This window comes from Ranitomeya variabilis, chromosome 1 (assembly GCF_051348905.1).
Source record: "Ranitomeya variabilis isolate aRanVar5 chromosome 1, aRanVar5.hap1, whole genome shotgun sequence".
NCBI classification, from domain to species: domain Eukaryota; kingdom Metazoa; phylum Chordata; class Amphibia; order Anura; family Dendrobatidae; genus Ranitomeya; species Ranitomeya variabilis.
In genome coordinates this window covers 64,043,601-64,058,988 of record NC_135232.1, presented here as the reverse complement: position 1 = coordinate 64,058,988, position 15,388 = coordinate 64,043,601, and the positions used below count along the sequence as shown (strand labels likewise).

Below are 15,388 nucleotides of genomic sequence, written 5' to 3'. Positions count from 1 at the left end.
CGTCTCTTTCCGCTTAGGCTACTTTCACACTTCCGTCGGTACGGGGCCGTCGCAAACCGTCGGCCCAACGTACCGACGGACAGTGTGCTAAATGTAGCACAACGTGGGCAGCGGATGCAGTTTTGCAACGCATCCGCTGCCCATTGTGATGTCCGGGGAGGAGGGGGCGGAGTTTCGGCCACGCATGCGCGGTCGAAAATGGCGGACCAGATGCACACAAAAAAAAACGTTACATTGAACTTTTTTTGTGCGTCGCGGACGCCAAAACACGACGCATCCATCGCACGACGGATGCAACATGTGGCCATACGTCGCAATGCGTCGCTAATGCAAGTCTATGGAGAAAAAACGCATCATGCGGGCAACTTTGCAGGATGCGTTTTTTCTCCAAAACGACTCATTGCGACGTACGTCACACGACGCTAGTGTGAAAGTAGCCTTACACGATCTGTCTGCGGGCGCTGCGGGACACATGAGCCGCCTTGCACTGTTCTTACTGATCCGGTAGAGCATTTTGATGCCACTGAACCACTCTGACTTTGGAGACACAGGCATTATTTACCCAAAGTTTTTTTTTCTTGTTGAACAGTACATCTTGTAGTTTCAGAAAAATACAAGAATTACAAGGAAACTATCAGGATAATCAAGCTAGCACTATGGCTGTCAAGGTCATGTAACAACAAAAACACCTGTCTTGTAGTAATGCGATGTCCGATCACAGAGAAGGCAAACTTTGCCTGGAAGTGCCTTGGGGGCGTGTTCAAAGCACTGAGTGTACACGCCCCCAATGCAGTTCCTAGCTAATTTGCATATAGGTTAAACGGCCGATTTCTCAGTAATTATACATCGGATTACTACAGGGCGGGTATCGTTTTTATTGTAATACTACGATGTAAGGAGTTGAATCGTCCTGACCGATCCCATTTAAAAACACAGCAGAACATTTTTTTTTTCTGCATTTTTGCATATAAAAAATTCTATTACTGTGATGCTTCAGATTTTTTTTACCATGCTGCACGAATGTCGAAGCCCGTTTATCCTTCATGATGGCTGTAAGGTCTCATTGCCTCCTTTGCTTCGTGCACCTTTTGTTGCTGGCACCATACAAATAAACACAATACAAAAAAAAGCTAAGAAATTGCAAAGATTTGATCTGGAAGTAAAGAAATAACCCGTGACGCCCGGCCAGACCATCCTTGCATTAAAAAGGATTTTTGTTTTTTTGCTCTCACTCCAAACAGTGCTGGCAGGCTGAACCCCAGCGGCAGGCGAGGTTAATCCCTTTCACTGCACAGCAACAAAAGCTCAGAGTCTGCAGACGACCGGTGTCCAGCAAAAATCAATTTCTAATTTGAAGCAAAATCCGTTTTGACTAACAGGGGTTCAGGCCCTATTACTGGGGCTGTATAGTGCGCTGACATTTCAGCGCTTTGTGTTGTGCTCATCGAATTCACACAGTCATTTTCCAGCTCTTCAGTCTGGGACGAGGCAGCGCCAATCAATGCTTCTCGGAAGATTGCGCCTCCTGCCAGTAAACTTTCTGAGCTGTATTTATATGAAGCCCCTTCACGGTATTAATGACAATATTCAGCATCGCCTTTTTTGCCGTAATTTACTAAAATTGCTGGAAGAATTTTTACCAAGATTTCTTTTAAAATACAAAAAGAAAAAAAAAAAATCTTGATCACAACATGTCCCCATACTGCCAAAGACAACAACGAGAATCTGACTGTAAAACAGGTGGAGACCATTTTATTTACTTACTGTATATACTCGAGTATAAGCCGACCCCCCCTAATTTTGCAACAAAAAAACTGGGAAAACTTATTGACTCGAGTATAAGCCTAGGGTGGAAAATGCAGCAGCTACCGGTAAATGTCAAAAATAAAAATAGATACCAATAAAAGTAAAATTAATTGGGATATCAGTAGGTTAAGTGTTTTTGAATATCCATATTGAATCAGGAGCCCCATATAATGCTCCATACAGTTCATTATGGCCCCATAAAATGCTCCATATACAAATATGCCCCATATTATGCTCCATGCAGTTCATTATGGCCCCATAAGATGCCCCATATAATGCTCCATGCAGTTCTTTATGTTGGGGATGAGCGAACCTGTGGAAGGTTGGATTCGACTGATCTTTAGTCCAAAGTTTGGGTACCAGTACCCAAACTTTAACCAGAACCGCATAAAAGTCAATGGGCACCTGGCCATTAGATGGTCCCTCTTCCTCTCCCAAAACTTACTCCCGGGAGAAGTCCTAATTCAGAGTTCAGCAACGTGTCCAGTACGAACCCCGAATTTTACAGTTCTGGTTCGCTCACCTCTACTCCCTGCTCCTGTGGTCACTACTTTGTACAGACCTCCAACTTTAAAAGCTGTCCCATTTATTCCGATCTTGAAAAGACCAGAAAAAGTAGCAATTTTTTTTTTAATTTTAATTCTAAGCAGCACTTCTAACCCTGATTAGTCTGTGTTGGACTCCCAAACAGAAATGGTGCCCCTAGGAAAGGCCCTGAATCTTTCCACCCACTACAATGTGTCTTTCATGGCCCCAATATAGTATAACGCCATCAGACTCTGTATTACGCCCTCAGAAGCCAAAGCCAGAGGAGGTAGATTCATCAGGAAAAGGAAATTTTAATCCTCTACACTTCTTCCTCCTGGAGACGGATTCACTTCTGCCTGCTGGTGGTTGAAAACTGAAAAAAAAACTGCGTTAAAAACTTTTGACATTTTTCTGGAAATTAAAAAAAAAAAAAAGGAAAATGCTGTTTGTAACTGCACTTCAAGTAGTTTATTCTTCTACATATGGGGCAGTATTATAGTAGTTATATTCTTGTACATAGGGGCAGTATTATAGTAGTTATATTCTTGTATGTAGGGGCAGTATTATAGTAGTTATATTCTTGTATGTAGGGGCAGTATTATAGTAGTTATATTCTTGTACATAGGGGGCAGTATTATAGTAGTTATATTCTTGTACATAGGAGCAGTATTATAGTAATTATATTCTTGTACATAGGGGCAGTATTATAGTAGTTATATTCTTGTACATAGAAGCAGTATTACAGTAGTTATTTTCTTGTACATAGGAGCAATATTATAGTAGTTATATTCTTGTACATAGGGGCAGTATTATAGTAGTTATATTCTTGTACATAGGAGCAGTATTATAGTAGTTATATTCTTGTATATAGGAGCAGTATTATAGTAGTTATATTCTTGTACATAGGAGCAGTATTATAGTAGTTATATTCTTGTACATAGGGGCAGTATTATAGTAGTTATATTCTTGTACATAGGAGCAGTATTATAGTAGTTATATTCTTGTATATAGGAGCAGTATTATAGTAGTTATTTTCTTGTACATAGGGGCAGTATTATAGTAGTTATATTCTTGTACATAGGAGCAGTATTATAGCAGATATATTCTTGTACATAGGGGCAGTATTATAGTACGGTAGTTATATTCTTGTATGTAGGGGCAGTATTATAGTAATTATATTCTTGTACATAGGGGCAGTATTATAGTAGTTATATTCTTGTACATAGGAGCAGTATTACAGTAGTTATTTTCTTGTACATAGGAGCAATATTATAGTAGCTATATTCTTGTACATAGGAGCAGTATTATAGTAATTATATTCTTGTACATAGGGGACAGTATTATAGTAGTTATATTCCTGTACATAGGGGGCAGTATTATAGTAGTTATATTCTTGTACATAGGGGCAGTATTATAGTAGTTATATTCTTGTACATAGGAGCAGTATTATAGTAGTTATATTCTTGTACATAGGAGCAGTATTATAGTAGTTACATTCTTGTACATAGGGGGCAGTATTATAGTAGTTATATTCCTGTACATAGGGGGCAGTATTATAGTAGTTATATTCTTGTACATAGGGGCAGTATTATAGTAGTTATATTCTTGTACATAGGGGGCAGTATTATAGTAGTTATCTTCTTGTACATAGGGGCAGTATTATAGTAGTTATATTCTTGTACATAGGGGGCAGTATTATAGTAGTTATCTTCTTGTACATAGGGGGCAGTGTTATAGTAGTTATATTCTTGTACATAGGAGCAGTATTATAGTAGTTATATTCTTGTACATAGGAGCAGTATTATAGTAGTTATATTCTTGTACATTGGAGCAGTATTATAGTAGTTATATTCTTGTACATAGGGACAGTATTATAGTAGTTATATTCTTGTACATAGGAGCAGTATTATAGTAGTTATATTCTTGTACATAGGAGCAGTATTATAGTAGTTATATTCTTGTACATAGGAGCAGTATTATAGTAGTTATTTTCTTGTACATAGGAGCAGTATTATAGTAGTTATTTTCTTGTACATAGGAGCAGTATTATAGTAGTTATCTTCTTGTACATAGGGGGCAGTATTATGCTTTAATGTCATGTCTCCTCTACTTGTCCCTACAGAATTTAGAAAAGATGCCATTACCTCGCCTGCAGTGAAGAGTCCCAGCTCGGAGATGAAAACTGCAGGGATATCACTTGAGCACAGATACCCCTACAGGTAATGGTAAAGGCTGAATATATCCTGTATTCTGTACAGTCTTATAAACACAGTCTATTAGTTAAATATATTTAGAGAACATATCCCCTAAGTATACGATATCTGTACAGTCTGTATTGTAATACTCCACCTAAGACACTGCTTTAATATCGCTTTAATCAAACGTCCAAAACTAATGTTGCTACCAAAGAGAAGATGCCAGGTCGTAGGATCTCCACCTTATTAGTGTAATGACATAATATCTGAGCTGTTTTTGTTGCATTTGCTGCCTCTTCCCTCATCCTGTCAATCATGGTTGGAGTTTGTTGCGGACCCTCGGCACGGGCTTCCTTTTACATGTCCTAGTCCAATTTACCGTAAAGGTAATTTGGGTCAAGGTCACCAAAATGTGGCATAATTTATACAGGGCGTGATAATGGAAAAGGTCTAGGACGTATATCAATATTCAGCGGCTCCATCTCCAGAGTCGGCTTTTTCTGTCATCCATGAACGACTAGGTGGGGAGAAGGTGAGAGAAGGGGGTCTCTGCCTATAAATCTATTTGTTTATTGCCTGTCACTAGAAATCCTCCGTAATTGAAACTTACCTGAAATTGAGACGTTCTCCCCGTGTATGGAACAAAAAAAAAAACCTTCTTTTGAATATAAATTGAAAATCAAGTCCTGGTAATTGACAGGAACAGTTACCTCGATCCCATAATCCTGCCTTATTGGGTTGGCGTCTGAGGCCGTTTCCAGGCATTTGATATAAATTTAAATGCATTACATTTGAAATGGAGCATAATTATATTCAGGAATATTTCTTGCTGGTGGCAGCTTTTTTTTTGTTTGTTTTTTTTATTTTTTGCCTCATGCCTATTTTCATCAATATTTCATTCCAAAACGGGATGAGAGACAAAATCCCCCGAAATTGAGACCGAATGAACCCTCTCCGGAGCAACTAAATGCGTTAAAACAGAGGCGGTCACAATCATTGTCCTCTGTCTGCATAGAGAGGATTGTTAAAAGAGAATTGTTTCCTGGCTGAACATACTGTCACGAGTGTTACAGCTGTATATACGGGGAGCAGTGAGACAGCCATTATAGAAGTAGTAAGTTTCGCACTAGTTGACCTAATGATGCAGCTCCTTTCTTACAAAGGTTCACATGTTTATGGGCCACATTGAGAAGTAAACGTGTCCCAAAATGGTCGATTTATGGTGAAATTGTGTTTTCCACTTCCACATTATGGCCCCAACAGTTCTCACTGAAACATTCAGTTGTTTAGAAAATCTTTTGTAACCCATGCCATCAGTATATTTTGCAGCAATAAGGTTGCAAAGGTCTTGAGACAGGTCATTGGTTTTACCCCATCATGAGATGTTTTTTGTGTGGCATCTTGGCAGTGAGACACCTTTTTATAGTCCATCAATTGAACCAGCTGAAAAGGATTGCTTTCTAGTTAGAGATTTCAGCTGGTGTCATGACTTTCCATGGCTTTTTGCACCTCTTTCCTCATATGTTAATTTTTTTTTTCTGTTATTTCTCGTTTTTACACATAATTTAATTTATGGACAACTATGGTTTGATTTATTTTTCTGTGTGGATTGGATGGGTTTTTACTAACATCTGGTGAGCATTTCATATCAATAGCACCTTTTAGAAATATATTTACTTACAAAATTGGTAAAATGTTCAATACTTATTTTCACCCGCTGGATATTTAAATTATATATTTTATTTTTTTTAAACAAAATTTGCTATTGATATCAATACATTTTTTTTTTCACAATTTTCCCTCTAAAGCCGTTGTGTTGCTGGATGTAGAATGAGTTAACTAACGGTCTGTCAGTGAGCTCAACCTGATGGAAGCGTTTGTAATGGACTTCATAGGGAACTGTCAACTGAACTGATTGATGGCTCAATCGATGGTCAATCTCTTCCGACTTTTCCATGCATCGGAGCACTTACACTGCCGACCAAAAGGATCTGCAGCCTGATATCAGACATCAGACATGCAAAGTCCTTATCTCCCCCCTGACATAATCCCGTACACGTTACTATTGGCCAAGTCAGCAAATGTTGTCGGTTTCGTCTGATGTTTGGTACTAAGGGTAAGCGCTGCAATACACATTAGTCTGTCTTTTTCTGAGCTCCTCTAAGCAGATTTCTGATCTCAGACCACATAAAAGTGAAATGTGCCGTAAAACAGAGACCGGTCGGTCCGTACAGGACCGATTCAATGTGGACTATCGGCATTAGAAAGGGGGAAATGAACCGCAAGAATTGACATTCAGCACCGGTCAAATTCTGCTCCGTCTTTTCTCCTTTTTGTACATACACCCCTGATATGTGCTCATGGTCTGTACTCTATCCTCAGATTTCCTACTTGTTATGTTTGGTCACTTTGCTAAGAAATTTTCTCTTCGCCACGACAGCACCCACTGAGAGAGGGGATCCGCCCCTAGGAACAGGAAACCCTACGGAGAGATAAAAGGGGCGGTCCCCCTCGCTCCCACAGTTTGGTTTCCTGTTCCTACGGGAATCCACGGAGAAGAGGATGCCTAGCCTGGATGCCGCTTGCGCAGTTTACCTGTGAGGACGGCAAGGGCTCCAGGGCTGGATGCAGCGTCGGGGGTCCTCTTCTCAGTTCCCCCCTCTGCTGGCAGACGCCATGAGGCCACAACTGCAGGGGTTCCTGGCTCATGGGAATCCATCCGGGCAGTCTGCGGGACCTAGCGCCGAGGAGAGGTAAGCGCTGCGCTTTGGCGAGCGCTCAGGCGGCGTGGAGCTCCACAATTTACCCGGGAGTCCTGAATTGAAACTCCGGGCGGAGGAGGAGGTGGACGGCACCCGCGCTGATGCCGGTGACAGCGCGAGTGCACACAGTATGGCCGCGACCCGGAAGTGGTTAGCACTTCCGGGTTCAACCGGAAGAAGATGGCGGCCCCCATGTAAAAGGACGCCGGCACAAGCGCCCGGTGTCCACAATGGATTCGTCACAGACCCCTGCGATGCTCTCCATAGAAGACACCGCGGCTACCCCACGTACACGGGGCAGCAGCAGTCGCTCCAAACAGAGCGGATCCTCCAGGAAGAAATCCGGTTCTCCACCTAAATCTCCTCGTCAATCGGTACCGTAAAAGCTTCACTGGGGTAAGTGTGCTTCTACCCTCATAAGCTGACTGGTGTTCCCTTTCCCTTTATACACTTAGGGAAAGAAAACAGAGAAAACGAAGCACAAACAGTGTGCATTATGTCTCCAGCCTCTCCCGGATAGTTATAAAAAGAGATTGTGCAAATCATGTATTGCTTCTACCTTGCGGGAGGAAGCCTCAGTTAAATCTGAGGACATCAGGCTCATGATAAGGCAAGAGTTACAAACCTTGCGAGGTTCTGATAAAGAGCCACATACTAGAAGTAAAAAAGGATATGAATCCCCTATATCTGACCCATAAAAGATGCGTATTACCATCTACCAATCTTTAAAGAGCATCAACAATTTCTCCGCGTAGCGGTTATATTAAATGGATGTATACGGCACTTTCAGTACACAGCAATGCCCTTTGGACTATCAATTGCTCCAAGGGTATTTACTAAACTAATGTCAGAGGTTATGTCTTATCTAAGATTAAAAGACACATTCATAATCCCGTACTTAGACGACCTGCTAGTAGTGGGAAAATCCACCTCGCAATGTCAGCAAAGACTATGTCATATGATCTCATCCTTACAGAACTTAGGATGGATAATAAATTGGGAAAAATCTAGACTGATCCCGACAACCCGGCAGGTATTTTTGGGAATTATATTAGATTCTGTAAGTCAAAAGTGTTTCCTCCCAGAATCTAAACAGATAACAATTAGGGATAAAGTTCAGTCCATACTAGATAAACCTATAATTTCCCTCCGGGAAGGCATGTCCTTGCTTGGCTCCTTCACGTCATGTATCCCAGCGGTTCCGTGGGCCCAGTTCCACTCGAGGTGCTTACAGTATACAATTTTACATGAGGAGATAAAATTACAAGGGCGATTAGACGGTAAGATTTCCCTTTCTAATGATGTAGTCCAATCCCTAACCTGGTGGCTACAGCCAGATCATCTAGTTAGTGGGGTTCCCTGGGAGGTCAAACCCTCAAACATAATTTTTACGGATGCCAGCCCTCATGGTTGGGGGGCACACTTGGGGAACCAGGTTGTCCAGGGGCTGTGGTCGGTTACGGAATTAGACGACTCCTCCAATAAAAAAGAACTAAAAGCCATCTATCATGCCCTATGTGAATTCCTCCCACAGCTGCACGGAACACATACCAGGGTACTCTCAGACAACATGACATCAGTGGCTTACGTCAATCATCAAGGAGGAACAAGATCAGGCACTCTCATGTCTATAACCGAAGACATCTTAACTATAGCCGAAAATCATCTTCTGTCCTTATCAGCACTACATATCCGGGGGATAGACAACGCAAAAGCAGACTCTCAGTCGTCATACCCTCCATCAGGGGGAGTGGGTGTTAAATCGTCGGATATTCAGTATGATAACTATAAAATGGGGTATACCCGACATAGATCTCTTTGCCACAAGAGACAACAGGCAAGTAAAAACATTCGCCTCAATGTTTCGAACAGACAACCCCGATGTTCTCGACGCCCTCCAGATTCCATGGACATTTCAGAAAGCATATGCCTTTCCCCCAATGATTCTTCTTCCAACAGTCATCAGGAAGATAAGAGAGGACAGAGCGAATGTGATATTGATCGCTCCATTCTGGCCAAAGAGACCATGGTTTTCCCTGCTCAGAGCCATGTCCATCTCGGATCCATGGATTCTCCCAGAGAATCAAGATCTGCTTTTCCAGGGACCCTTCAACCACCCTCATGTGAAGGGTCTATGGTTGACAGCCTGGGATTTGAGAGGCAGCTGTTAAAACTAAGGGGCTTCTCTGATAAAGTAATTGATACCCTATTGCTGAGTAGAAAAAGATCCACTACATCGATCTATGTAAAAGTATGGAAAAAATTTTTAAGCCTCTATCCCTCAGCCCTGTCAAATGAAATTCCAGTCCCTATTATTCTTGAATTTCTCCAAAAAGGACGTGATTTAGGCCTTTCAGTTAACACCTTGAAAGTGCAAGTTTCAGCGCTAGGGGCTTTGTATAGTCACAATGTTGCAGGAGATAGATGGATATCCAGATTCATCTCAGCCTGCCAGAGAGCAGAACCAGTCCATATTCCCAACTCACCTCCTTGGGATGTTAATCTGGTCCTTGAAGCCTTAACAAATCACCCGTTCGAGCCTCTACATTCTGCTCACATTAAACATGTCTCCCTCAAAACAGCTCTTCTTGTTGCCTTAGTATCGGCAAGAAGGGTAAGTGACATACAGGCGCTATCAGTAGATCCTCCATTTATGTCAATATTGCCAGATAGGATTGTCCTAAAGACAGACCCTTCCTACTTACCTAAAATGAGTACCAAATTCCATAGGTCTCAGGAAATTCTTCTTCCTACCTTCTATAATAATCCTACAAATCAGGAAGAAGAAAAATACCATACTTTAGATGTGAGGAGGGCTGTAATAACCTATCTAGACAGAACTAGCGCCTGGAGGAAGAGCAGGGCTCTCTTTGTTTCCTTCCAGGGTCAGAGGAAAGGAGCTGGTGTTACGAAAGGCACCTTATCCCGATGGATTCGGGAGGCGATATACCTGGCCTATTCGTCTAAAGGGGAAGATCCACCTGAGACTATAAAGGCACATTCCACCCGGGCGATAGCATCATCCTGGGCAGAGCGAGCAGAAGTTCCAATAGAACTCATATGTAAGGCCGCAACCTGGTCGTCTCCTACTACCTTCTATAGTCACTACAGATTAGATTTATCTGCCTCCACTGACCTGTGTTTCGGTAGATCGGTTCTTAACACGATAATCCCCCCCAAATAACTATCTCTGAAAGTCTCTCAGTGGGTGCTGTCGTGGCGAAGAGAAAACACCGGATTACGTACCGGTAATGCTCTTTTATAGAGCCACGACAGCACCCCTTCACTTCCCTCCCTTATATATATTAGTTTGCATATGAGCACAAATAAGGGTGATTGGTTCTTGTAAATATTAGTAGTATAAGATTAAATGATAATATAGAATTGCCTACTAATACTGGTGGGCGGTTCCTCGCAATCTCTGTAACCCAAACTGTGGGAGCGAGGGGGACCGCCCCTTTTATCTCTCCGTAGGGTTTCCTGTTCCTAGGGGCGGATCCCCTCTCTCAGTGGGTGCTGTCGTGGCTCTATAAAAGAGCATTACCGGTACGTAATCCGGTGTTTTGCTATTTTTGCTTCTCTTGTCCTATAAGTCAGTGGAATATATTGATATGTTGTGCACATTTCATTTAAGCACTAGTATGGTTATACGTCTGCTCAATTGATTTTTTTTTTTTTACTTAATCATTTTTGCAATTGGGTTTTATTTGTAAAAAATTGCATAGTTTTATCTTGTATTGCACAGTCTGTTTCTGGCAGCAGAATGAAGAAACTGAGGCTCTGTCAGTGAGCTTGTTCTGCAGTTTGAGTTATCTTGTGAGCTCCACGTGAGTTCTGTGATCATAAATCAGATTTCAGGAGAAATACGCAACAGGACACAATGTATGATGTCTGGAAAGTGCTGTATATAAACCAATAAAATAAAAATGGAAAGACGTAGTGTGCACATACCCTTGGGTTAATAATCTGTTCCTATTCTCAGCAGCCATCAATAGGCAGTGCAACAAAGAGACGCTATAGAAGGCAACCAGTGTGCTTACCCCCCTACAGCCATTTATGACTGTGGTAGCCATTTAAAAGGTAAAAGTTTATCTCTTTATGACCCCAAAGTTCTTCTCAAGCAGCAAGAAATCGAGTTTTGAAGCTCAGTTTGTAAGTGCATTGGGGCAGAACGATGCACTTGCAGCTCCTCTGTTTCCAGTGTATTCCCGAACCAGCTATTAAACAACCACCAGTGAGCAAACCAGTAGCTGCACAAAAGGTCGGCCAGTGGCAACGGACCTTAAAGTGTAACCGTCGTTTTAATTATTATTTCACAAATCCATAGTACACCGGAAAATAAAAAGCTCTGTAATATATCTTATCAGAGAAATCCACTTTTCTCCTCCTAGACTGATCAGTCTTTTTCCAAATTCTCAATATCACAGGTAAAATCTGTATTCAGTGAAGACGGATTGTTACATTATTGATAAGGAGATGACGGTGCAGACAAGATTCTATGTAGACCAGAGGGGGAGGAGCTCCACCTTTAGCTCCGCCCTCCTCTCCTTTGCATAAAATCCGATCAGCACCAAGTGCCATCTCCTATCTCAGTAATGTATCAATCTGTCTTCACTGAGTACAGATTTTACCTGTGAATTGAGAATTTTGCATACATTTACGTTGCACTTTGTGCAGTGTTAAATGACTGTCTATCGGCAAGAAAGTTTGCTGGATATTTAATATCCAATTTAGAGGCGCCGACCCCGCTTCAGATGCACACAGATCAATGAGTAATATATGGTTAAGTGGAACAAATCAAGCCAGACATGTCACTGGAAGGAAGGATCACCAAGGCCCTCATGGTTGGAAGAACAGAATGAACAAGGCGAAGGTGAAGACCAGCAACTCGATAGCTTGATACAATCAAGAGAACGGTGGAGAAGACCCTGGTGGACCTATCTAGGCTTGCACAATATCGATCTTCCTATGGAGTGTTCATCCATAAAGTCGTCATGGCTCGAGATCAAGCTGAAGACCGTTAAATAATAATAATGCATAGGCTGCCATCGTTCTCTGCAGCAAAGGTCCTTTATGCAAAGAATGATGCGCTGCCGAGAACGATGATCGTGTAGGTAAACCACAAGATCATTTCACAACCACAAGATCATTTCACCTGATGAACGAGTGCATTGCTCGATTATCGGGTGATAAGCAGACCGCCAAGATTGCACAACTATTGTGAAACGAGTACTCAAAGGAGAACTGATCGTGCTGAGATTGTTCTGTGGAGTCTTTTGTAGAGATTTCCATTACGGTGGCCTGATGGTTGCTTTCATTATGTTAGTATAACAGATGTCAATGGCATCCATAGATCTGGCTCTGTATATTTAGGTGATTTGAATAAGTCTTGAAAATCCGAAAACAAATCAGATAAGGATTGAAGAATAAATGACTGATGCATTTCACCTAATGACTGAGGACTTGGTTGTTCTATGGCCCCCAACTATTGCCCCAAATCCTGTCCTAACCTGCGATACTCGTGTGACTTTGCAATCATAGATCCTAATGAATGTTATGCAATTCGGACTTGGGATTTAGCAGTAAAAAAAAAAACAAAAGTCACAGCTCTAAGCTTCTGGTTTGAGTGGCTAGCAAATTACTGTACATGTATATTTTGGTCTTGCAATGTGTTTGAATCTTGATATTTCGAGAATAAAGTTGAGCTGGCCATAAACATTGGACTTATGACTTACGCCGATATTAACTGTTTTGGCCAACCAGTCTTGTGGTGATTGAGAGAGATGTCAATCAGGCATGCCAATCGCATTGTCCTCCCGGATATTAGCTGCCGGGCAGAGTGTAAGTCAACGGCTTTCTCATGGAGAACATAGGAGCGCTCATCAGAACTACTGCTTTTGGGAGAGAAGGCTGAGATGACTGTCGGCTGAATGATCGTTCGGCCAACAGCCATCTGTGTGTGGTCACTTTACTCTTTCGCTGGAGATGTTGGCCAAATAATTACTTTGGTCAACAGCTTTCATCTCCAACTACTCCAGTAGAGAGCGAGCCACTGCCAGAAACTTGTCGGCAACTTACCTCCCCTGAAATGTAGAGGATCTGCGTGTCGAGAGGCCACCATACTTAACAGGTGGTCGGCCGATTCTGCCAAAACTGACAGGTTTGTCCGACTCCAAGTGTGACTCCAAGATCCATATAGAATAGGTCAAAGCATTTACCCTGTTGCCTCCCCTGTTTATGTAGATTTATGCTTGAAATGATTAATAAATCAGCATCTTAGTTTTGCAGGAAGGAGTTTCCTCGTGTCTGCCGAATACCAAATTTCGTTTCACACTTGGCAACCTTCACGTAGAGGTAATTTATAGTTTCGAGGAAAAGAGGAGGGAATGAAGAAAAAAAAAAAAACTCTACAAACCATGAACTTTTCTTTAGTCCAACTTTTCCTTAAAGGTGGCTGAGAGGGGGGAGTGGGGGAGCCTGTGACATTTGCAGTCCTGACGCGGTGAAGGGGGAATGTCAGATTAAACTTGTTTCTTTATTTTATTATCTCTTCAGTGAAAAGTGCAAGTAGCCAGAATTGACCGGTGCGGCTCCATATGCAGGTGATAAAAGCCGGCATCGCTAAATTAATCTCCCACTTACTTCGGGAGCAGGTCGTTAATTGTCCTCTCTGCTTGCTGTCGATATAATGTGAAAATTTTCATTCCCCATTCAAGACAGGGGGAAGGTTGTAGCCGAAAATGTTAGCATTTGCATTTTTATTTGTTGATTTATATAAAGGACAGCCTCTCCCGGCAATCCATCACTGCAGTGACACCCCGAATATGAATAATGTATTGTGGATTTGGTGGTTACAATCTGTAATAAGCGCCGGGGACTCGGGCAGAATCTTAACTAACCCGGCAAATGTAATATTTATCGACTCATAAACTTTATTGCTTTCGAGGTTCAATAATACTGACCATAGGACATTAATATCACTTATCCCAGTTTTATTTAGGGCAGTTCTGCAAAATAACCAGTCTATTTAACGCTTACTAGAAAATAATTTAAATTTACAGCATCCGGCGAGCGACACCGAAAAGCGTTTAATTGTCGAAAGAGCAGGCAGAATCGCCTTCCTGCCGCCCGGGCACCGCACGGGTTTCCTAACATTTCTTCATTATACTTGAATGAGTTTTAATGTACTGAGAATGTGTCAGAGAGGTTTTATGTGGATTCTCCTCCCTCCCCAGTTTTGTTAGCATTGTGAATCTCAATAAAACATTTTTGTTTGCAATGCATCATAATAGATGTCTGTAGATTATAAACAATGTCTTGGAAGCCATGCTGGCAGCAGTCAACTTTGTCAGGATAATATAGTGGAAGTCCCCCTTACTGTGCCAAAACGGTCGAGACATGGACTTAACGAGACCCATCAAGTAGAGGTGAGCAAAAAGATGTGCAGCACCATGGTCCACTGGCCACTTTGTGGCCACTAGACCCTATTCTTCCTGCCACCATATTCTTTTTCTGATTAGTAGGTCTAGTGCGACATTACGCATACATAGCTCAGCAATAATGATGTTGTACCGGGCTTACTATTGGAAAACGCGCCAGAGGATGCCGGTAGGTTGGAGGAGGTTCTAAGGAGCTGCAATGATGATGTTGTACCTGGCCTAATATTGAAAGAAGCGTCAGAGGATTCCGGCAGGTTGGAGGAGGTTCTCAGAAGCGGCAATGATGATGTTGTACCGGGCCCTACTATTGGAAGAGGCGCCAGAGGATTCTGGCAGGTTGGAGGAGGTTCTCAGAAGCGGCAATGATGATGTTGTACCGGGCCCTACTATTGGAAAAGGCGCCAGAGGATTCTGGCAGGTTGGAGGAGGTTCTCAGAAGTGGCAATGATGATGTTGTACCGGGCCCTACTATTGGAAGAGGCGCCAGAGGGTTCCGGCAGGTTGGAGGAGGTTCTCAGAAGCGGCAATGATGATGTTGTACCGGGCCCTACTATTGGAAGAGGCGCCAGAGGATTCTGGCAGGTTGGAGGAGGTTCTCAGAAGCGGCAATGATGATGTTGTACCGGGCCCTACTATTGGAAAAGGCGCCAGAGGATTC

General features: G+C 42.3%; 1 protein-coding gene across 4 annotated transcripts in view; it reads left to right on the top strand.

Moving 5' to 3' along the window:
* The window catches only part of KIAA1328 (KIAA1328 ortholog), a 158,974-nt gene that overhangs the window by 129,169 nt on the left and 14,417 nt on the right, over positions 1–15,388 (top strand). For 3 of the 4 annotated variants that reach the window (XM_077284165.1, XM_077284181.1, XM_077284189.1), the window contains one exon: positions 4,457–4,553. In XM_077284165.1, coding sequence (XP_077140280.1) covers positions 4,457–4,553 — 97 coding nt within the window. Of the gene's footprint in view, positions 1–4,456; positions 4,554–6,337; positions 6,682–15,388 lie in introns of those variants that run through there. The other variant, XM_077284173.1, reaches the window with a different exon arrangement.